Here is a 25,183-nt window from a genome sequence, read left to right as displayed (position 1 = left end):
TACAACAATGCTGATGATGACAAGAATGTCGTTTTCACTTTGCAGCTTAATATAAATCCACTAGCATTCTATAATGACACTATAAGTTTGTTTCTTACATCAATAAACAGCTAGTTTGTCTTCACTTAGCAAGTTGCCCTGAATCTTGTGAGATATTAAATGTTAGCCGCTAATACTAATAGCTAGCTAGTGAGATGTACTGAGTAAGAGCAAATGTAGCTAGCTAATACGGCCTGATAATACCAGTGACGGTGTAGACCTAAATCAGCATGTTGTTTGTGCAACAGTATCTTCCAAATCAAAGAGGAATATGCAAAGCAGGAATATGTTAGCTACATGAAGTAGCTAAGAGAAAACATGCAATGTATTTAAAGCTTGTAGGATCCCCTAGGAAACACTTATAAACACTTTGGTTCTTACCCTGTCCCAATAACACCTCCCTGGCATTTTAATTTGCCGTCATCTCAAACACTATTCAAAGTGCACACTATTATAGTCTAACTATAGAATTAGAATAGACATTCTATTTCCATGATTCCAACAGTTTTGCTCTACTTCTCAAGTCAAATCGCAATTGGTAAAATATAAGTCCTAGATTATTTGCCCATATCGTGCAGCCCTATGTGGCAGTGTGAAATTGTCAATTGAGCAGTGGTGTAAAGTACTTAAGTAAAAATACTTTCAAGTACTACTTAAATCATTTTTTTTGGTATCTGTACTTTACTATGTTTGACAACTTGTACTTCACTACATTCATAAAGAATATACTGTACTTTTTACTCCATACATTTTCCCTGACATCTAAAAGTACTCGTTACATTTTGAATGCTTAGCAGGACAGGAAAATGGTCCAATTCACGCACTTGTCAAGAGAACATCCCTGGTCATCTACTGCCTCTGATCTGGAGGACTCACTAAACACAAATGCTTTGTTTGTAAATTATGTCTGAGTGTTGGTATACCCCTGGCTATTTGTAAATATAAAAAAACAAGAAAATGGTGCCATCTGGTTTGCTTAATATAAGGAATTTTAAATGATTTTTACTTTTACTTAAGTACATTTTATCAATTACATGTACTTTTGATACTTAAGTATATTTCAAACCAAATACTTATACTCAAGTAGTATTTTACTGGGTGACTCACTTTTACTTGTGTCATTTTCTATTAAGGTACCTTTACTTTTACTCAAGTATGACAATTGGGTACTTTTTCCACCACTGCAATTGAGTGCAGTGCTGAAATTTGTTTTGGTTGAAGTTGAATTGAACAGTATAAAACAATCAGAATGGAGAAAGACTCACTTAGAATGTATGTGCTGCCACCCTAGGATCATGTAGAACTTCTACTTTTCAAAAACAAAAAAATACCATGATATAATATTTTGGCCATATCGCCCAGCCCTAGCTTAGCATATATGGGAACTCCTTCAAGACTGTTGGAAAAGCCTTCCATGTGAAGCTGGTTAAGAGAATACCAAGAGTGTGCAAGGCTGTCATCAAGGCAAAGGGTGGCTACTTTGAAGAATCTAAAATATATTTTGATTTGTTTAACACTTTTTAGCTTACTACATGATTCCATATGTTATTTCATAGTTGATGTCTTTGCTATTATTGTACAATGTAGAAAATAATACAAATCAAGAAAAACCATTGAAAGAGTAGGTGTTTGCAAACTTTTGACTGGTACTGTATATTGAAGTATAAAATCCAACTCTGCCTAGCCACAATAGTCACATGAAAATGTAGATAGTAGCCAATACAGTTCAATAAAAAGTTATGAATCAGTACTACTAATACTTAAAAAAGGCGATTTGGGGTGGGGATGAGGGTGAGAGCGGACCTGTGCGGGGGTATCTGTAAACATCAGCCTTGCGCTCCTCCAGGGCTGGGGAGGGAACGTGAATTAACTCCACCTCTGACTCATCCACCTCCTCATACAGTAACTGGAGGGTCTTCCCCCCATCTGGGTCTGAAAGAGAAACTTATTGAGTTGACCATTTTATTCAAAAGCAAGTATGTGCTAAAGTTTTTTGGGGTATCTGTATTTTACTATTTATATTTTTGCAACTTTTACTTCACTACATTCCAAGATAAAATAATGTACTTTTTACTTCTTACATATTCCCTGACACCCAAAAGTACTCGTAACATTTTGAATGCTTAGCAAAACAGGAAAATGGTCTAATTCACACACTTAAAAAGAGAACATCCCTGGTCATCACTACTGCTTCTGATCTGGCGGACTCACGAAAAACAAGCTTCATTTGTAAATTATGTCTGAGTTTTGGAATGTGCCCCTAGCTAATGTGCCCCTAGCTATTTGTTTAATACAAGACATTTGAAATGTGTTGTACTTTTGATACTTAAGTACGTTTTACCAATTCCATTTACTTTTGATACTTAACTATATTTAATACCAAATACTTTTAGACTTTTACTCAAGTAGTATTTTACTGGGTGACTAACTTTTACTTGAGTCATTTTCCATTAAGGCATCTTTACTTCTACCCAAGTATGACAACTGGGTACTTTTTCCACCACTATGTGCTTTGTGTTTGAGTAGCCTAACCTGGCTTAATTTGTCTTCAACAATCCAGTAAGATTTAACTAACCTTTTTTAAATGATTAAACTTACAGTAGTAATGAAAAACAAAGTGCATATTATTGATAAGATAAAGAGAAATCAGGAGTCCCTGTTCAGTCAAAAGCTACATCTCTGGTAGAGGGAAAGGAAACATAAGGACAAGCATCACAAAAACCATCCAGAAAAGACTAACCTTCAGGAGCAGCTGGCGACCACCAGTAGCCCGTGAAGCGGTCAAACTCCTCCTGGATTACAAAGGTGGCAATGCCTGCAGACTTGGGGTCCTCCTTCACATTATTCATCCCTAAGAAAAGGTAGAGAAGGATGCACTGTCAGGAGAATGCTCTCTGCTTTCCATTTTACGTTAAAAGATGATGCCCTTTCATTAACAACCTTAATTTAAAATATTAAAATAATAACAAAATTGGTCATCAACACTACAGGATACTATTTTAAAGAAAACTCTTGCTAGTGTATTTGCACATCATATATATCGTAGCACGCGCTCCAGCAGATATATCTCACTGGTCACCCCCAAAGCCAATTCCTCCTTTGGTCTTCTTTCCTTCCAGTTCTCTGCTGTCCATGACTGGAACGAATTTCAAAAATCTCTGAAGCTGGAGACTCACATCTCCCTCACTAGCTTTAAGCAACAGCTGTCAGAGCAGCTTACAGATAGATCACTGCAGCTTTACATAGCCCATCTGTAAACAGCCCATCTATCTACCTACCTCATCCCCATACTGGTATTTATTTATTTTGCTCCTTTGCACCCCAGTATCTCCACCTGCACATTCATCTTCTGCCAATCTACCATTCCAGTGTTTAATTGCTATATTGTAATTACTTCACCACCATGGCCTATTTATTTCCTTAACTTACCTCATTTGCACTCACTGTATATAGATTTTTTGTTTTCTTTTGTTCTACTGTATGTTTTGTTTATTCCATGTGCAACTCTGTGTTGTTGTATGTGTCGAATTGCAACGCTTTATCTTGGCCAGGTCGCAGTTGCAAATGGGAACTTGTTCTCAACTAGCCTACCTGGATAAATAAAGGTGAAATAAAATTACAAATATATATTTTTTTTACCTTTATTTAACTAGGCAAGTTAGTTAAGAACAAATTCTTATTTTCAATGACGGCCTAGGAACAGTGGGTTAACTGAGTACCAAAGTACATTCATCTCCCGGAGACAGAATACGTCTCCTTCCTGAGTGGTACGACGGCTGCGTGGTCCCATGGTGTTTATACCTGCGTACTATTGTTTGTACAGATGAACGTGGTACCTTCAGGCGTTTGGAAATTGCTCCCAAGGATGAACCAGACTTGTGCAGGTCTACAAATGTTTTTCTGAGGTCTTGGCTGATTTCTTTTGATTTTCCCATGATGTCAAGAAAAGAGGCACTGAGTTTGAAGGTAGGCCTTGAAATACATCCACAGGTACACCTCCAATTGACTCAAATAACGTCAATTAGCCTATCAGAAGATTCTAAAGCCATGACATTTTCTGGAAATTTCCAAGCTGTTTAAAGGCACAGTCAACTCAGTGCATTTAAACTTCTGACCCACTGGAATTGTGATACAGTGATTTCTAAAATAAATAATCTCTGTAAACAATTGTTGCAAAAATGACTTGTCATGCACAAAGTAGATGTCCTAACCGACTTGCTAAAACTATTGTTTGTTAACGAGTTTTAATGACTCCAACCTAAGTGTATGTAAACTTTCGACTTCAACTGTACTCTGCATTTGGTTGGGGTAAATACTGTGAACTGCTGCCTTGACAGATTCGTGTTTAACGTTTGTGCAGTCAATATTTTTTTTTATTTTATTACTTTTACCCCTTTTTTGTGATATTCAAATTGGTAGTTACAGTCTTGTCCCATCGCTGCAACTACCCTACGAACTCGGGTGAGGCGAAGGTCGAGAGCCATGCGTCCTCTGAAACACGACGCTGCCAAGCCGAACTGCTTCTTGAAACACTGCTCGCTTAACCCGGAAACCAGCCGCACCAATGTGTCGGAGGAAACACCGTCTTGCTGGTGACCAAAGTCAGCACGCCACAAGGAGTCGCTACAGCGCAATGGGACAAGGAAATCCCAGCCGGCCAAACCCTCTCCTAAGCCAGACGATGGCTGGGCCAATTGTGCACCGCTTCATGGGTCTCCCAGTCACGGCCGGCTATGACACAGCCTGGGATCGAACCCTGGGCTGTAGTGACGCCTCAAGCCTAGACCGCTGCACCACTTGGGAGGCCCTGTGCAGTCAATATTTAACTTTTGCTCCAAATCTACCTGGCGTGGCAGACTGCGATATCAGGTTTAGAACCAAATGAAAACAGTCTAATTGAAACCCTCAAATCCTTTTCCGGTATGAGGTGGCCTGCCCATGCACAATCAACAAAAGCATTATGCCTCAATTATGCCAATGTTAGTCAGTCTCTTCTAGAAGTATCTGAGGATGAAAATCTAACATGGCTCTACCACTCTACACTCAAATGGATAAACTTGAAATAGCTTTCTCTTTAACTTGTGAAACACAATACTCCAACGTTTTCAGAATACAAGCACTGCACTTAAGGTAGTCCAACTGGACCTGTCTAAGGGTGTTCGTTTGGTGGCCTCCTTTAGAGATTATGGCCTCCTTCAGAGATTGTGGCTATGCTCCGGGATCCGTTTGATAGCTTTGAGAAGAAAGGAAAGGACATGTCGCCAAGCGTTCCAACGCTTTACAGACCTAACACAACTGAGAAGATGACAAAAACACGCTGATGAGTCAAAAGAGGCAGAGCCTGACTGTCGTTAATCAATGACAGTTTAGCAGAAATTTGCTGTTTGTGTTCACCGTTGTGATTGACACACTTATTGATGAGTTGGATAGGAGGTATGAGTCATACAAAGAGCTAAACAACTGCTTTGGATTTAACAATATACCTTCACTTTCCACATAAGACCTACATGGATCTGCACTCAACCTTCAACGTAAATATCAATCTGACTTGCAACATGATTTTCCAGATGAAATTGTCCAGTTTAAAGCATGTATTAAAAGTAGGGGGGGAAATTGCTTCACATGTTCTAACAGAGCAATCTACAAGCATTCTTTCACAATGTTGACATTGCCTTGCGAATATTCTTGACTTTACCCGTTACCTATGCATCAGGCCAGTGGTGCTTTTCAAAGCTTGCTTGTCAAAAACAGACAAATCAACAATGGGACAGGAAAAGACAAACATTTTAATCTTATGGCTCTAGGGAATGATCTACTCAGAGCACTTGATTTCAAGGACATAGCTGCAGATTTCACTGCTTGGAAAATTAGGAACAAAACCATTAAGATAAGCCATGATGACACTTTTTGCAACAGCATAAGGCCTAACGCTCGACCGCTGGAGAGGCTGTCCAGGCAGCTGGTAGTGCTGAAATGGCGGAGGCCGCGCTCTTGTTTTCTTTGCGTAGGCTGTCTGGATGGTATCTGTCCATGGTCCTCCTGAATCAATATTGTGACCATGCTGTGTAGCCTAGGTTATGCAACTGTAATAATATGCTTTGTGGACTTTAATGTTGCTCTCCGATTTTAACTGTGATAATTATGAAACAAACATAAAATGTTATGCTTACTGTGTTGTATTGTAGCCTAGGCTCAATTTATTTAGTGTATTTCGAGAAGACACACACATATATAATCCCATGCATAAGGGGCTCATTCATCAAGCTAGGGGAAGCTAAGCTCTCTAAATAAATTGAATTAAATTTGCCCAAATTATATAGCTCATGATTAGCCTACTCCTGTCTATTATACAGAAATAAAATAATTCAAAATAGGCTACTAAAGCATGATTTGGCCACAGAGGATCATTAGACTCTTACATCGCATTGCCTACAGTCAGAAGGAAAGGCAGCATGCACAATATGGGCAGATGATTGTTGTGTAGCGACTGTCAGTGAAAAGTAGAGGCCCAGCCAGGCATATCGGAATATTTAAAAATACAATCACGGGAAAACATAGCTTGGAAAGCAAATGGTTATTGATGTAATGAGAAAGCAATGAAAAGACTAAATCTGTCTGAGTTATCCAAATTCTCAAATTAATTGGTGAGGGTGCACTACGCATATTCACTCTTTATCATTGTTGGGTCAGTTTGTTTTTGGACAATTTCCTCCTCCAGTTTAGATGGATGTTATATTCTGTTTGTGTCTCCCCTTCTTGTAGGCCTATTTATATGGACATCATTTTTATTGATATGTTTGTCAGTAAAGTAGGCTATTGGTAATTTGTTGTAATAAAAAAGATTCTGCCAATGCCTCTAGTCATGTAAAGTCTAGTAGAATTACAGGAAATGTGTTTATAAAAAGCCAAAAAATAAATTTTGTCCAAAGAAAGGTAGGTATCTGATATAGCCTAGGCCTACTCTACGCTATACGTGCTCAGCCATGCATTGAACGGTCTTTTTTGCAAACAGTGATTATTAGCCTTTTTTTTATCGTAAAAAAAAAACTATTTTTTTGGCAGGCCATCTAACGATTTGTCCAGGTAAAAATGTACTTGAACACGCATTTCACAATCTGACATAATGGTCTCCTACCTTTTGGGCTTTACATTGCAGATAGTACATTTGTTCATGGTTCTAGGTCGTTTTTTAAGCATTTTGAACAAAGAGCAGTTTGGGAGCCAAATAAGCAGTCTCTTTTACGTGAATGGAGCCAAATGAGCCAGCTCACCGAAAAGACTCAGAACGCCCATCACTACCCTCTCTCCCCTCACACTGACCATCAGATGCAGGCCTTCAGTCCAGTAAAAAAAAAAATTATGCTCACTCAGCTGTGCCTCACAAGTAATACAACAAATGATCCATTACGTGTGATCATATATCTAAAATGTTGAATAATATTGTATTGGGCCTATAGCACAAACCTCATTGCTATATAACTGTTTTTATATGGTTAATGTTGCAAAAACTTAAGTTGTTTTTTTATCTGAGAGGTAGATCTCGGCTTGAATTTTGACTCAGAAAGTGATCTTGATTCAGTAAAGTTTGGTGACCACTGCTATACATCATTTGTGCCAACCTTTATGGCAGTAGGTGAGTCTCCTCTCCTCCCCAGTCTCGATGCTGGCCACCCACAGGTCGTTGCTATTGATGAAGGCCATGAAGGTGGGGTCGCCTGGGGAGATCTTGGGGTCCATTCGAGTGCCTGAGCATTGGGTCTTAATCTCTACAGGCTTCATGGGGGACGCCTGCTAAACATCACACAGACTTTCAGGTATAGAAGTTACCATGCAACAGACAGGTTGGTTACCAGAGTGCCTACATGTCAAAGTATTTTCTATCACAAACACTTGTAGGTGACCACTTGGTACACTTCTTTATTTTAGAAGTGTATAAGGCACTTTGTATACTTCACTTTAGCAATGTACAGTCATGGCCAAAAGTTTTGAGAATGACAAATATTAATTTCCAAAGTTAGTTGCTTCAGTGTCTTTAGATATTTTTGTCAGATGTTACTATGGAATACTGAGGTATAATTAAAAGCCTTTGGTACTTATGAAATGCTTGTATTGACAATTACATGAAGTTGATGCAAAGAGTCAATAGTTGCAGTGTTGACCCTTCTTTTTCAAGACCTCTGCAATCTGCCCTGGCATGCTGTCAGCCCATTCTTGCATAATCAATGCTTGGAATGTCAGAATTTGTGGGTTTTTTTTTGTCCACCCGCCACTTGAGGATTGACCACGCATTCTCAATGGGATTAAGGTCTGGGGAGTTTCCTGGTCATGGACTCCCTTGGCTGAGAAGCAACCGCACACATTAATTGTCACAGGATGCTTCACTGTTGGCATGACACAGGACTGATTGTAGCGCTCACCTTGTCTTCTCCGGACAAGCTTTTTTCCAGATGCCCCAAACATTCAGAAAGGGGATTCATCAGAGAAAATGACTTTACCCCAGTACTCAGCAGTCCAATCCCTGTACCGTTTGCAGAATATCAGTCTGTCCCTGATGTTGTCCTGGAGAGAAGTGGCTTCTTTGCTGCCCTTCTTGACACCAGGCCACCCTAAAAAAAGACTTCGCCTCACTGTGCATGCAGATGCACTCACACCTGCCTGCTGCCATTCCTGAGCAAGCTCTGTACTGGTGGTGCCCCGATCCTGCAGCTGAACAACAATTGAACCGGTCTCCTTGAAGTTCTTGATGATCAGATAAATGGTTGATTTAGGTGCAATCTTACTGGCAGCAATATCCTTGCCTGTGATGTCCTTTTTGTGCAAAGCAATGATGACAGCACGTGTTTCTTTGCAGGTAACCAACCATGTTTGACAGAGGAAGAACAATGATTCCAAGCACCACCCTCCTTTTGAAGTATCCAGTCTGTTATTTGAACTCAATCAGGATGACAGAGTGATCTCCAGCCTTGTCCTTGTCAACACTCACACCTGTGTTAACGAGAGAATCACTGACATGATGACAGCTGGTCCTTTTGTGGCAGGGTTGAAATGCAGTGGAAATGTTTTTTGGGGGATTCAGTTCATTTGCATGGCAAAGAGGGATATTGCAATTCATCTGATCACTCTTCATAACATTCTAGAGTATATGCAAATTGCCATCATACAAACTGAGGCAGCAGACTGTGAAAATTAATATTTGTGTCATTCTCAAAACTTTTGGCCACGACTGTACAGAGCACTTTGAACAATTATTTCCTTTAAAAACACACAGAGCACTTTGCACACTTCTTCATTTTCACAATGTACAAGTTCGGACTACCGTACATATATTTGAAGGACTTTGCTTTCATGACACTTTGCTTTCATGACCACCCAAATAACCAAGATGCCAAGATAACTGTATTGTGTTAACAACAGTATGATCCTAACTTTAATAGGAAGGTATGAGCTGTGTCGTGTAAATAATACTCACAATGAAGCCATTATGGCCTCCGTCACGACAGTAGAACAGGCTGTTGCTGGCCTGGAACAGGAAAAGGCCGCTCTCGGCGTGATAATCATACGATGTGATCCCAAAGACCCCCAGACGTTTTCTCTCCCTCAGCAGCTCCTCCTCCCGGGAGTACACCCCATGATGAGGGGTGGCCTGATGGTCAGGGAAGATACGTAGCAGACAGTGAGACAGCAATGCAGTGTTAGCTTAGCATGAACACCAGCGTGTTTTGGCTTTAACCAAAGTGCGGTTTTCTGGGCAACAATAGTGGTACCTTCATTTTGCCACTCGTGTTTACAGGGGAAATTAATGATAATATGTTTTTTGGGGGGCATAGTATTGATGGCTGTGTCATAAACAGAGCATAGACAAACACAGGCACTCCCAAAGGTCGGAAGTACAGTAGTATTCCATTAGGTGCCAACTGAGCTGACCCGTGTATGTCCTCCTCTACATAGTTCACATCAGTGCTGTGGATGAGGACATGCATGCAGAAATGCCTTGTGAATGTGTGACGAACTTCTTGAGGTGAACAACATTTTTGTTTAGATTTCCCAGAAATCCGACAAGTGGCAAAAGGGAGCCCAGCGGAAGGGGCTGAGGGTTCATTACCTGAAAGTGATCTAGCATCTGTTTCCACGACAACACCAGAAGGGCCTCTTTCCGAATCTTCTTGGGAATCTCTGAGTAAAGTAATGAGTTTTCCCTACTTCCATAGGGCATTCCTAAATGAACATGGAGTGGAAGAAACGGGTTGAGTTAAAGAATATATTTGCATCGCTAAGTCTGTTTATCTTTTGTCTGTGTAACCACAAAGTTCAAGGATATTGTCACTGATATTGGTTGTTCTGAGGTTGTTCCTAAAGAGTTTCTTCCCATTGTAATGTTCCCTATAGCCTACCTTCTAACATTAATGGTGCAGAGGGAATCAAACACAAGTGAAGAGATCAAATATACACATGAGATTCCTCCATTTCCCACCCCTATTCACATTAGTTAATTATGATACACCGTACTGTCACCATTGCGGTGCTGTTTGTTGACAGAAATGATGACGACTCCTCAAAATCCATTATGGGATTTCCAGTGAGGGTGTGGAGGTGTGACCTCACCAAGGTAGTAGAGTCGATGGGAGTATGGGCTTGACTCGTCCTGCCTCTGGACAAACTGGAAGTCGTGCGGGGCCTTGTTGATGACCATGCCCGTGTACTTGCGGCTACTATGGATGATGTTCCGCAGGCCGTCCCATGAGTGCTTCTCCACAAAGAACTGGGAGGGCACGTCCTCCATCTCCACTACCTCCGAGCTGTCCGAGAGCTCATCTACAGCAGTCATTCTGAAAGCTGAATAACTGACCCATAACAATAGAAGTCACCAACAACATGATACAAAGCTGAATATAAGTACATACATGTTACTGAGTATTGAATACAAGTAAACGATGAGAACAGACGGACCAGCTAGTTGTATAGGTTAAAAAGGTCCAACATGTCACATTAAGCCACATTTGACCAAATGAGCACTGTAGAATGCAAGATTAGTTACGCACCTTTTCCAACTACCTTCTGTTTCGTCTTCAAGTTTCACCCTCTTAACTCTATGCATTAACCGGCCAACAAGCCTGAACCAGATTTGGAAACCTAAAACAGAGACATTGGATTTATTTGATACAGTCACTATAATACATGCCCATTCTCTTAAGGAACATTACAGTGTGAAGCTAAAACCCTACCATGACATATTAAAGAACATTTTTTTAGAATACGTAGGAGACTGACACCAGACTGAAAATCCCCTGCATGAAAGAGGATTATCGTACAAGGACAAGCCAGAGAAACAGCACAGAATCTGCCATAAACATCCCGGATGAACAAGACTTCACAAAACAATTCCCTAAAAACTGCTATACCGAAGAAATCTCCACACCATTGTTCTTTGACTTGCTTCATTGAGGCACAGCTCAGCGACTCACTTGGGAAAAACTTTTCTCCTGCGATGGTCTAACTATGTGTGACTCAGGACAATGCTAAAGAATGCTACATGCCTCTAATGTCTCAACACTTAGCCAAGGACTGGGTGGTTGAATATATTTTATGACATATATGTTTTTTTGTTAACTACTAAATAGTAGCCTGCAGCAAAGTGTGTTTAAATCATTTTGAAGTTGTTACCCATTTCTGCTAGTTAGTTTTTGCTACCATGTGGGTTTTAGCTTGCTTGAGCCTGCTAACTGCGTGTTAATTCATTTTAAAACATTTATCTTACAAAGGAGTTGTTTAATCTAACTGCTTAACTATTTATCTGTACATGGAATTGTATTTGGGGTTTTTTTACAACAAAAAAATTACAATCTTTACAGGAAAATGCCACGGGCACTATCTGATGTGTGAAGACATTTCACTGCAGCTAATGTAGAAGGAAAATCTGTGTACATTTGCAAATACTGTGCCAAATCATATGTGACGAATGCAACAAAGATGCAGAATCATCTGGCCAAGTGCATAAAGTTCCCTCAGCGCTCACAAGAAGCAACCTCTGACAAAAGTCCCGCTACTTCTATTCGAGGTGAAAATTATGAATCAGACACCTTATCAATAGCAACAGCTCATGGTCCTCCTGGAATCAAAAGTGTTTTTGACTCAATGGAGGAATGTAGACAGAGAAATGCTGATGAATGTCTTGCTCAAGCTGTGTATGCAACTGGTTCACCTCTGATGCTCAAAGGCAATGTGTATTGGAAGAGATTTCTGAATGTTCTTTGCCCAACATTTGTCCAACCAGACATGCTTTATCTACTCATTTGCTGGATGCAGAGTTCAAAGTTCAAGTGAAGGTCAACCAAATCATAGAGAAAGCAGACTGTATTGCAATCATCTCTGATGGGTGGTCGAATGTTCGTGGGCAAGGAATAATTGACTACACCATCTCCACCCCTCAACCAGTATTCTACAAGAGCACAGACACAAGGGACAACAGACACACCGGTCTCTACATTGCAGATGAGCTGAAGGCAGTCATCAATGACCCTGGCCCACAGAAGGTATTTGCACTGGTGACAGACAATGCTGCAAACATGAAGGCTGTTTGGTCTAAAGTGGAGTCCTACCCTTGCATAACACCCATTGGCTGTGCTGCTCATGCATTGAATCTGCTCCTCAAGGACATCATGGCACTGAAAACAATGGACACACCCTACAAGAGAGCCAAAAAAATGGTTAGGTACGTGAAGGGTCATCAAGTTATAGCAGCAACCTACCTCACCAAGAAAAGTGAGAAGAGGGGGTTGTCGAGGACTCCGGCCACCCTGGTCGTGGACTGTTCTCTCTGCTGCTACACGACAAGCCAGTCTGGGTCCAGGAGGCTTCTGGACAGCTTCTACCGCCAAACCACAAGACTCCAGGACATCTAGTCAGGTGGCTGCCCCACCGCCACTCTGTTGTCATCTATGCATGGTCACTTTAATTGGCTCTACCTACATGTACATACACCTCGGCTGGCCAGTGGCCCCACGCATTGACTCTGTAAAGGCGCATGTGACTAATAAAATTTTAATAAGAGCACCACATTGAAGCTGCCCACCAACACCCGTTGGGGTGGTGTTGTCATCATGTTTGACAGTCTCCTGGAGGGGAAGGAGTCTCTCCAAGAAATGGCCATATCACAGTCTGCCCTGCCCACTTCACTGTTGCTCCAAGCAGAGGAAACTGCAGTTCTGAAATACATCAAAAAGCGTGAAGACTTCTGCCTGAAGCCCATACACGCCACAGTGTACATGTTGGACCCCAAGCATGCTGGCAAGAGCATCCTGTCTGGTGCAGAGATCAACAAGGCCTATGGTGTCATCACTACCGTGTCTTGCCACCTAGGCCTGTATGAGGGCAAGGTTCTTGGCAGTCTGGCGAAGTACACTTCCAAGCAAGGGCTTTGGGATGGAGATGCAATATGGCAGTTGTGCCAACATATCTCATCAGCCACCTGTTGGAAGGGACTTTGTGGATCTGAGGCTCTTTCCCCTGTTGCCTCCATCATCCTCCAAATCCCACCAACATCAGCCGCCTCAGAGCGCAACTGGTCCTTGTTTGGGAACACACACACCAAAGCATGCAACAGGCTGACCAATACAAGGGTTGAAAAATTGATGGCCATCCGGGCAAATTTTAGGCTTTTTGAGCCTGACTACGAGCCATCGTCAACATGGATGGAAAGTGACAGTGAAGATGAGACCTCAGAGTCTGATGTTCAAGAGGTGGACATTGAGGAGGTCCAGTGAGAAGACATAGAAGCCTGAGAGGAAGGCAACCAAAGCTTTAGTTTCTAGACTATCATTTTACAGATGTATGTTGAAACTGTTTTTGGGAGATGTGATGGATCATTCAATATTCCCTTTTGTTGTTCAGTGAAATCATCCCATGTGAAGAGTCAACTAAATTAAAGTTAAATTTGTAACTAAATAGTTGTTTTTATTTATATTGGAAGGATTTAATCATTTGCAATTATGTCTACTTATGATAAGGTAAAAGGGTCATGTTTCTGTCTCCATATGATATGGTAAATATATCCAATGCAAAAAACAAATATTTAAACAGTATTAATATTAATTTGCATATATTTCCATTAATTCCCTTATATTCCCATGGAAAGTTTCCACCTCTGAATATTCCCCAAAATGTGCCACCCTAAAAAGAAGAATATGTATGCTTTTATCCTCAATGAGCTACACAATCCCCTTTGAAAGCTGAACATGTAAGCATATCCAACACTGAAAAGGCAACAGGTTAGTGGGTTAACAGCTTAGTATGCAGCTCTGCCTAAACCCCTCATGGTGGTGTTTTCGAAGGTGACCGTGGCGAGAACTAAACTATTCTCATTAAAATTTTAATATCTCCATAGAGAAACTGAAACAGCCAGAAGGAAGAACCCCAACTCACAAAAACCCAGAAGAGCTTCAATGACTGTAAGTAAACAATGATGGGTTTGTGGTGGTACTATGGGATTTTAGCAAGGCGGGTGTATTTACACTAATTTTTATCAACACATCGCCTGCGCTACTCGCTCATCATTCTTCTCCTCCGTCCTATTAGTAGAAACTTAAACAGGAAGTACCCGTGAAAAGGAGTGTTCAACGTTGGTCTGACCAATCAGAATCTATACTTCAAGATTGTTTTGATCATGACGACAGGAATATGTTCTGGGTTACCTCAGTAACATTGACGTTATACACTGACTCGTTCACTGAGTTGTGCCCCCACCCACTGTGACGATTAGAATTTATCCAAACCAAACACCATGGATAGATGGAAGCATTTGCACAAAACTGTAAGCAGGAACCACCGCATTTAACCACAGTAAGGTGACTGGGAACATGGACGAGTACAAACAGTCCAACTATGCCCTCTGTAAGGCAATCAAACAGCCAAAACGTCAGTACAGAGACAAAGTCAAGTCGCAATTCAACTGCTCAGACACGACATGTATTTGGCAGGGAGTTCCGACAATCATGGATTATAAAGGAAAAACCAGCCACGTCGAGGACACCGACACCTTGCTCCAGGACCAGCTAAACACCTTCTTCGCCTGCTTTGAGGAAAACACAGTGCTACTGATGGGGGCCACCCATCATGTTTGCGGACACATTCAATCGCTCCCCATCCAGGTCGGTTGTCCCCCACTTCCTCCAAAATGTACACCATTGTTCATGTAGCCAAGAAAGCAAAGGCAGCCTAACTGAACTAAATTACTATCGCCCCGTAGCACTCACTTCTATCATCATGAAGTGCTTTCAGAGGCTAGTTAAGGATCATATCACCTCCACCTTACCCACCACCATAGACCCACTACAATTTACATACCACCCCAACAAATCCATGGATGACACAATCGCCATTGCACTGCACACTGCCCTATCCCATCTGGACAAGAGGAATACCTATGTAAGAATGCTGTTCAACTACAGCTCAGCTTTCAACACCATAGTGACCTCCAAGCTCACCACTAAGCCCGGTCTGAACCACGTCCTGTGCAATTGGGTCCTCAACTTCCTGACGAGCCGACTCCAGGTTTTGAAGGTAGCCAACCTCCGCTGATCCTCAGCACATGAGCCCCACAAGGGTGCGTGCTCAGCCCTCTCCTGAACTATATGTTCACTTGATTAAGCATGTCTCAACTCAACCACCAAAATGGCAGACGACACAAAATCGAAGAGACAGCCTACAGGCAGGAGGTGAGGGCCCTTAGACTTCCCAAATGTGGGACCCACTTCCTCTCTGCTTACCTCATGTCAAAATAAAAGTCCTGCATGTCTGCCATATGTGGACAAAAAAGGGATAACTTGTTTTAGACATGAGGTAAGTAGAGACGAAGTGGGTCTACAACAGACTCCTGTTTGGAAGTCTGTTGAATAACAAAATCCTTTAGATATTTTGTCTCAAATTTCCCCAATCATAATGACCAACCTTCCTGCCTACAGACACACAGTTGAAATAGCATTGCATTTAACATCTGGCTTCCCACGGAGTGTTTTTATGCAACCCAATCCAATAGAAAGCAACGCTAGTGTATGTAAATACCCCTGCGTTGCTAAAAGCACCTACCGTGGTACATGGCTAGTTTTGGGTTGGCCGTTGATCATGACTCAGTTCCATTACATTACACATAAGAGTCATTGGACGAAGGCATCTACTGTACAGGGGAGTTTTGTTAAAAGCTGCGACGGTCGGTCGGAACATTAACAAGCATCGCTTGCAGTACGGTTTTGGTAGCATAAGAACCTTATCAAAAAACGAAAAGGTTCAATTGATACACCTTTATAGGGTTAGTGTTCCCACACGGCCATATATCCATGTTACAGTGCGTGTTTACGGAAGACAGAGGTGCTAATTAGCATGCTCCGAACAAATCCAAATGTATTTGTCACATGCACCGAATACAACAAGTGTAGACCTTACAGTGAAATGCTTACTTACAAGCCCCTAACCAACAATGCAGTTTTAAGAAGAAAAAAAAATAGAAAATATAATTATAATAATAATTAAAGAGCAGCAGTAAAATAACAATAGCGAGGCTATTTACAGAGGGTACCCGTACACCGGTGTTTAACGGAAGAAGGCCGCCAGAAACGTGTTTTCACTGAAAAATGCTGTCCGCTGCAAATCTGATAAAGCCGGTAAAGCCGGCGATCCATAGCTAGCAACTCTACATTGTTATTTGTATTATTTAAAACTCCTAATGTTAGGGGTTAGTGGCAGTGTCAACACAGCCCATACATTCACTTACATTAAACATGCCCAAGTGTGGATTGTAATCTGTCCAGGTCCATAAAAAACTATTTTATTAACTAACTAGTAAAAGTTAAATAGATTCATCCTCGGATACTGACAATGACGATGGGAGTTTAGGTAACGTTAGTTGGTTCTGTGGCTAGCTAGCTAGATAACGTGAACTAGTACGTTTTATCGTTATATGTCACGCCATTAGCAATCCAACAAACTCTAAACGTAACGGAAAAAAATGTTTTAACAAGGACCCGTTTTCAGTAATTCATTTCAGGATAAATTTAAGCAATTGTCGGAGCTTTACTAGCTACACTGCTGTGTTGACAGCAGGGGGCTGTTCTGGCTAGCGAGTTAGCCTCAGCGGCTAGCAAGCTAACGGTTAGAAACGGATCTAGAACTGTCGGCTTACGGAAATAACAACATCAGGTTTGGTACTTACAGGTTCAACCCTAGATTTTCTCTCACACGTTTCTAACTTCTGCTTTAATGGTGCGATTAGATGTTAACCAGTTATAACTGCGTCCATGGCATGTAGCTCATCAGACAAAACAATCACGGAAACGAATTTGGGAAGCCTTAACGAAAGCGACCCTTCAACCGGAAATCATACATATTTCAGCATCAACCATTGCTAATATCAGAGACTGAAGAGGAAGCGAGACACCCCACATACTGCTTTTTTTTTCCCCCTAACATGTTTTTTTTTTTTTTTAAACACAGGCTGCGTTTTCGTCTTCTGGTTCAATCAAAGTCGATTGACTAAGTAGGCCATACCCAGCTGATATTGCGTTGATGGGTTGGTTGTTTAGAAACAAAACTTTAGGTTACGACCGTAACCCCGTTCTCTGATAGTATGAGTGAAGTATGTATTCGTCAGAAGCCTTTAAGAAGAGGCCTTTAAGCTAGCCATGATTGGCTGGACGTCGAGACCTGTGTGTCGGGGGAAAAGTGTCTATCCTAACCTAAAAGGTCCAAGTCAGCGTCTCTGAGTCTTTCAAAAATAAGCTACACCTAGTCCTCGCACATGCAAAGAGGGTGGTCCAGTGACCTAAAGTTATTTTTCAAGTATTTGTTTCGGTATTTCACTTATGGGAAAACGGACTCCTGTATTGCCAGACAAGCTTATCCTGACGACCGACTGCCCTGTGCGATATATCACACAAATGGGCTTTGCCACCAGAAGACCCAACACGTAAAACAGTATGCGCCAGGGTCGGTGCAGTGACATCGAGCCTATAATACTTCGCAAATGTATGAGGTGAAGTCCAACTCGCTGCTGAGCAAATATCTTGGATAGATATGCCCAAAAATAAATCGCAGAACGTAGCCATTCCTCTAATGCAGTGGTTCCCAAACTCTTTACAGTCGTGGCCAAAAGTTTTGAGAAGGACACAAATATTAATTTCCACAAAGTTTGCTGCTTCAGTGTCTTTAGACATTTTTGTCAGATGTAACTATGGAATAATGAAGTATAATTACAAGCATTTCAAAAGTGTCACAGGCTTTTATTGACAATTACATGAAGTTGATGCAAAGAGTCAATAGTTGCAGTGTTGACCCTTCTTTTTCAAGACCTCTGCAATCTGCCCTGGCATGCGGTCAGCCCATTCTTGCATAATCAATGCTTGGAATTTGTCAGAATTTGTGGGGTTTTGTTTGTCCACCCGCCTCTTGAGGATTGACCACACGTTCTCAATGGGATTAAGGTCTGGGGAGTTTCCTGGCCATGGACACAAAATATTGATGTTTTGTTCCACGAGCCACTTAGTTATCACTTTTGCCTTATGTCAAGGTGCTCCATCAACTGGAAAAGGCATTGTTCGTCACCAAACTGTTCCTGGGTGGTTGGGAGAAGTTCCTCTCGGAGGATGTGTTGGTACCATTCTTTATTCATGGCTGTGTTCTTAAGGCAAAATTGTGAGTGAGCCCACTCCCTTGGCCAAGAGGCAACCCCACACATGAATGGTCTCAGGATGCTTTACTGTTGGCATGACACAGGACTGATGGTAGTGCTCACCTTGTCTTCTCCGTACAAGCTTTTTTCCGGATGCCCCAAACAATCGGAAAGGGGATTCATCAGAGAAAATGACTTTACCGCAGTCCCCAGCAGTCCAATCCCTGTACCTTTTTCCTGGAGAGAAGTGGCTTCTTTGCTGCCCTTCTTGACACCAAGCCATCCTCCAAAAGTCTTTGCCTCACTGTGCATGCAGATGCACTCACACCTGCCTGCTGACAATCCTGAGCAAGCTCTGTACTGGTGGTGCCCCAATCCCGCAGCTGAATCAACTTTAGGAGACAGTCCTGGCACTTGCTAGACTTTTTCTTGGGCACCCTGAAGCCTTCTTCACAACAATTGAACCGCTCTCCTTGAAGTTCTTGATAATCCAATAAATGGTTGATTTAGGTGCAATCTTACTGCCAGCAATATCCTTGCCTGTGAAGCCCTTTTTGTGCAAAGCAATGATGACGGCACGTGTTTCCTTGCAGGTAACCATGGTTGACAGAGGAAGAACAATGATTCCAAGCACCACCTTCCTTTTGAAGCTTCCAGTCTGTTATTCGAACTCAATCAGCATGACAGAGTGATCTCCAGCCTTGTCCTCATCAACACTCACACCTGTGTTAACGAGATAATCACTAACATGATGTCAGCTGATCCTCTTGTGGCAGGGCTGAAATGCAGTGGAAATGTTTTTTTGCGATTCAGTTCATTTGCATGGCAAAAAGGGACTTTGCAATGAATTGCAATTCATTTGATCACTCTTCATAACATTCTGGAGTATATGCAAATTGTCATCATACAAACTGAGGCAGCAGACTTTGTGAACATTTATTTGAGTCATTCTCAAAACTTTTGGCCACGACTGTATTGTCCCATACCCCTTCAAACATTCAACCTCCAGCTGCGTAACCCCTCTAGCACCAGGGTCAGCGCATTCTAAAATGTGTTTTTTTCCCATCATTGTAAGCCTGCCACACACTAAACGATACATTTATTAAACATAAGAATGAGTGAGTTTTTGTCACAACCCATCTTGTGGAAAGTGACAAAGAGCTCATATAGGACCAGAAAAAACTCACCCTTCTCCCTTTGGAAAATATACATGGACTGTTTGAAAATGTGAAGAAATTAAAAAATATATATATATTTTTTTTTTTGGTTAAAAATGTGAATCACATTTTTATTTGGCGTACCCGCACAGCATTGCGCGTACCCCAGTTTGGGAATACCTTCTCTAGTGGAATGAGCCTATAGGCCAGCAGGAGACTGAAGACCCTTACTTGTGTAGGCCAAAGCAATAGCCCCCACTATCCAATAGGATAGTTGTTTAGTGAACGCTTTACCTGTTCACATTTTCTGAATTCCTTAGGTCTGTCCATGGATATTGGCAGAGTGTGTACTGGGCACAACATATGCAATTGTTGATAAAAAGCTACCAGCCGCAATGACACCCTATTGTTACTGGGTGCAAATTGTGCACATGACGAGTGCACTGAGAGTGCGTGAATGTCACTTACATGCTTGGCGGAGGCCAATGTTAGTAATAGCAAGGTCTTAAATGAAAGCATCTTCAGTTCCACCTGATCCAGGGGCTCAAAAAGATGTTGGCATAGAACATCCAAAACAATTGATAAATCCCATGATGGGCAAGCTGTTTGGACACTGGACGCAAACGACAGGCACCCTTCATGAAACGGGCGACAAGGGGGTGTTGTCCCACTGCCGTGCTCCCAAAACCCACACTACAAGCCAAAATAGATGCTAGATATACTTTAATAGCAGAAAAAGCATGTCCTTTTTCTAATAATTCCTGTACAAATGACAGGATTACCGGGACAGAGCACTGGAATGACACTGTCTGTGTTTTAATGCACCATTCCTCAAATACAAGCCATTTACAATTATAAAGGGACCTGGTGGATGAGGCTCTAGCACTCTGAATTGTCAAATTACATTTTGGGGAAGCCCAACATTGTTCAAGTTGAACCATTCACGGGCCAGGCCCAGAGCGCCAACCATTCTGGTTGAGGATGGAAAATCTACCCTCGCGCCTGGCACAGTAGGTCCCGATGCAGGGGGGGGGGGGGGGCACGAATGAATGCATAGTAGTTGAGTGATCTCCACTAACCAGTATTTCTCTGGCCAATGTGGGGCTATTAGTATGAGAGATAGACCCTTCTCCCGCATCCTGGCTAGGGTGGGGGAAATCAGGGCTAGTGGGGGGAATACATACAGGAGGATGCGTGACCACCCGTGTGCCAATGCGTCCACACCCATCAGTGCATCCCGATCCCTCACGGAAAAGAACAGTGAACACGGAGTATTCTCCATTGATGCATAAAGATCTGCTGGCATGCCAAAGTGCATCCAAGCCTGATTGGCTACCTCTGGGGGGAGCTTCCACTCTCCGTATAGAGGGTTCCCCCTGGAAAGTAAATCTGCAACCAGATTCAGTACTCCCGGTACATGAGTAGCTCTCAGTGACTGGAGATGCACACTGCTCCACATAATCAGTCTGTGTGCCAGTGTGTGTAAGTGAGGGGATCGCACTTCCCCTTGTCTGTTTATGTAAGCCACAACAGTGGTATTGTCTGTTCTGACTAGAACATGACGACCCTCCAGAAATGGGAGGAATTACTTTAATGCTAGGGACACTGCACAGAGTTCCAGGCCGTTTATGTGAGTAGATCGGAGATGGGGTCCCCACACCCCATTGACTGTTCTGCCCTCGTGGGTCGCACCCCAACCCAAGAGATGAGTCTGTTGTGACTACGTTTCTGAATAAAACAGTGGCTATCTGGGCACCCTGTGACAGAAACGTACGGTGTCTCCAGGAGGGCAGTGTTACCATGCAGTCTATAAGATCTGTACACGGTGATGTTTGTGACATATTGGGGTCAGACCTAGAGAAGAGACCCAGCCTTGAAACCCTCTCATATGCAAACATCCTAATGGGATGACTACTGATGCATCAACCAGCGGCTTTCAGTAGACGCAGGTTGAGGTCTGTGGCAATATAGATCTCATCCCACAGACCTGGCTCCGGTGACCGCTAGCTCCTCCTGTAGCTCAGCTTGGTATGCCAAGGGCATGGAGGCGGTGCTGAGAGCCCTTACCGCTGTGGCGACCGATCTGTAGACCTTCTCTGTCGCAGAGGACTGGAAGCACCCGTACTTGTAAGGTGGGGCCAGTCAAGGTCATGGAGGACTTCTGGCTAGGGTGTAGATGGGAAGCCACAAAGGGGTTCGATGGGGGGTATGTAGGCAAGCCCAATCCCCACCATGTCAACACAGTCCATCACCGACCCACCTTGGACAGGGTACTTGGAGGAGAAAGGTGTACTCCAGGTACGGGTAACCTCTTCCATGCATTCTGGGAAGACTGGTAGTAATTGCCTGTTTTCCCATTTTATTTTTGGGTAGCCGCTTACCTCGTAGCGGGACGTGGTTGTCTCTGCTAATACATTTGGCCAGGGAATCACTAGTTTATTCGCAGAGCGCTTGCACACGTCATGCAGGTTCACACCAGGAACTGGTGGGGATGGCGCCCCGCCTGCGTGACCGGTTTCAGATTCCCCGGCAGGAGGCTTGATGGCCTGGCCTGACGGGGATGAATGAGTCTTTGTCTCCATCTGATGATTCTGAAAGGAGGCTGTCGCAAAACCCTGTGGAGTCGTTATCATCTCCAATCAGGAAGCCTGGCAGGGAGGCCTCAAGGTCATTGCTGGAGTCCTCCAACAGGGGGGCAATGGCATCGAGCTGGTCGCCCCAACTAGCATTAGCCGTCGATCCACGATTCCACGTTGGGATATCCATCGCCTCTGGTGAGCCATCAGGGACGCCGGCCTCCATGTTAGGGCCCTGTTGACTCTGTGATGGAGGCTCTTCACATTGAAGAGGGCACAGCGTTGACAGTAGCCAGGGGAGTCTAAGGTTTCCTGGGCATGTTGCAGCCCAAGGCAAGCGGAGTGGGTGTCTTTGGGCGATATCTTGTTTCCACAAGAGCAGATTTGTGCCAGGAGCTTCTCCTTGTTTGTGGTGGGAGATGCTTTTGTTGTCATAGCTTGGATGCTATGTTTTTAGCTGTCAGAAAAAAACTAGAGTTGTATTCTAGTCCGATAGCTAGCAATTAGTGGGTTATGTGCGACGGTGGCAGCATACCGTTTTCAAAACAACAGGTTAGAAAAGATAGCTTGGTGTAGCTATCAAAAATGTTTCTTGTCGAAGTAAAACCACAAAAGCTAGCTAGCGTGGTGGCTTGCTTGCTAACGACTTGTTGCTGTTTGGATACAGCTAACTTGGTTGTGAACAGGTTAGCCGTGTCACAGCTGTACCCGTTCCTCCCTCAAATAATTTCCTCTAACTATGGTGAAGGAAAAGGAAAATTGTGACCACCACACAGTCCCGAGAATAGCGCCCGGTGAGCGAGTTCTGGAAAATGCAGTCATGTCTTTGTGGGCTATACTCAGCCTTGTCTCAGGATGGTAAGTTGGTGGTTGAAGATATCCCTCTAGTGTTGTGGGGGCTGTGCTTTGGCAAAGTGGGTGGGGTTATATCCTTCCTGTTTGGCCCTGTCCGGGGGTGTCCTCGGATGGGGCCACAGTGTCTCCTGACCCCTCCTGTCTCAGCCTCCAGTATTTATGCTGCAGTAGTTTATGTGTCGGGGGGCTAGGGTCAGTTTGTTATATCTGGAGTACTTCTCCTGTCCTATTCGGTGTCCTGTGTGAATCTAAGTGTGCGTTCTCTAATTCTCTCCTTCTCTCTTTCTCTCTCTCGGAGGACCTGAGCCCTAGGACCATGCCCCAGGACTACCTGACATGATGACTCCTTGCTGTCCCCAGTCCACCTGGCTGTGCTGCTGCTCCAGTTTCAACTGTTCTGCCTTATTATTATTCGACCATGCTGGTCATTTATGAACATTTGAACATCTTGGCCATGTTCTGTTATAATCTCCACCCGGCACAGCCAGAAGAGGACTGGCCATCCCACATATGCTCTCTCTAATTCTCTCTTTCTTTCTCTCTCTCGGAGGACCTGAGCCATAGGACCATGCCCCAGGAATACCTGACATGATGACTCCTTGCTGTCCCCAGTCCACCTGACTGTGCTGCTGCTCCAGTTTCAACTATTCTGCCTTATTATTATTCGACCATGCTGGTCATTTATGAACATTTGAACATCTTGACCATGTTTTGTTATAATCTCCACCCGGCACAGCCAGAAGAGGACTGGCCACCCCACATAGCCTGGTTCCTCTCTAGGTTTCTTCCTAGGTTTTGGCCTTTCTAGGGAGTTTTTCCTAGCCACCGTGCTTCTACACCTGCATTGCTTGCTGTTTGGGGTTTTAGGCTGGGTTTCTGTACAGCACTTTGAGATATCAGCTGATGTACGAAGGGCTATATAAATAAATTTGATTTGATTTGATTTGATGTCGAGGTAAGTTTTATGATGAAAAGCAAGAAGAGGTGTTTGAATGACTCAGAGATGCTGCATTGGACCTTTTATAGGGTAGGAGGGACACTCTTCCCCGACGCGCATGTCTCGACGTCCATCCAATCAAGGCAGGCGAAGTGTAATAAAGGCTTCTGATGAAGCCGTGCATCGACAAGACAGAACAGCTGCCTCTGGTAAGACAATGGGTGGCGGTCTCGAGGTTTTGCTCAGCTGAGGAAGGGTATCTCATGATAAGCTGTAGACCACACTATTTACCAAGAGAGATTTCAAAGCTGTGTATTTACCACCACAAACCAATGCTGGTACTAAGACCACACCCAAGAAGCTGTATAAAGCCAGGTGGCACTCCTAGTGGCCGGGGACCTTAATACAGGGAAACTTAAATCCGTTTGACCTCATTTCTACCAGCATGTTACATGTGCAAAAAAAGGGAAAAAACACTCTAGACCACCTTTATTCGACACACAGAGACACATACAAAGCTCTCCCTCGCCCTCCATTTGGAATCCACTGCTGAACAGCTAATCAAATGGCTACCCGGACTATTTGCATTGACACCACCCCCTTTTTTACGATGCTGCTACTCACTGTTTATAATCTATTATCTATGCTTAGTCACTTTACCCCTACCTATACGTACTGTAAATATTACCTCAATTCCCTCGACTAACCTGTATATAGCCTTGTTATTGTTATTTTATTGTTGCTCTTTTATTTTTTACTTTAGTTTATTTAGTAAATATTTTTCTTAATTCTTATTTTTCTAAAAACTGCATTGTTGGTTAAGGGCTTGTAAGTAAGCATTTCACGGCTCATTTGACAAATAACATTATTTGAGTTGATTTGACAATTATCAGCAGTTGAAATCATGACGTTGATTACTTTAAACGTCTTCTCCAGAACCGCTTGACCGATTGCCACCAAATTT

At 42.9% G+C, this 25,183-nt stretch overlaps 1 protein-coding gene across 3 annotated transcripts in view; it reads right to left on the bottom strand.

The window, feature by feature from the left end:
- Positions 1-17,387, bottom strand: part of LOC139372511 (dipeptidyl peptidase 9) — a 31,046-nt gene extending 13,659 nt beyond the window's left edge. The window contains exons 1-8 of one of the 3 annotated variants that reach the window (XM_071112352.1): positions 17,240-17,387; positions 11,079-11,169; positions 10,642-10,880; positions 10,142-10,254; positions 9,509-9,682; positions 7,659-7,830; positions 2,780-2,890; positions 1,843-1,971 (exon numbers count right to left, since the gene is read on the bottom strand). In XM_071112352.1, the coding sequence (XP_070968453.1) occupies positions 1,843-1,971; positions 2,780-2,890; positions 7,659-7,830; positions 9,509-9,682; positions 10,142-10,254; positions 10,642-10,880; positions 11,079-11,134 (994 nt within the window). In that variant the 5' untranslated portion in view covers positions 11,135-11,169; positions 17,240-17,387. Of the gene's footprint in view, positions 1-1,842; positions 1,972-2,779; positions 2,891-7,658; positions 7,831-9,508; positions 9,683-10,141; positions 10,255-10,641; positions 10,881-11,078; positions 11,170-12,635; positions 12,722-17,239 lie in introns of those variants that run through there. The other 2 variants (XM_071112430.1, XM_071112277.1) reach the window with 2 other exon arrangements.
- Between the last annotated feature and the right edge of the window lie 7,796 nt (positions 17,388-25,183).

Source organism: Oncorhynchus clarkii, chromosome 1 (assembly GCF_045791955.1).
Source record: "Oncorhynchus clarkii lewisi isolate Uvic-CL-2024 chromosome 1, UVic_Ocla_1.0, whole genome shotgun sequence".
In the NCBI taxonomy this organism is placed as follows: domain Eukaryota; kingdom Metazoa; phylum Chordata; class Actinopteri; order Salmoniformes; family Salmonidae; genus Oncorhynchus; species Oncorhynchus clarkii.
The sequence above is the reverse complement of the archived record's forward strand: the minus strand, read 5'-3'. Positions and strand labels throughout refer to the sequence as shown.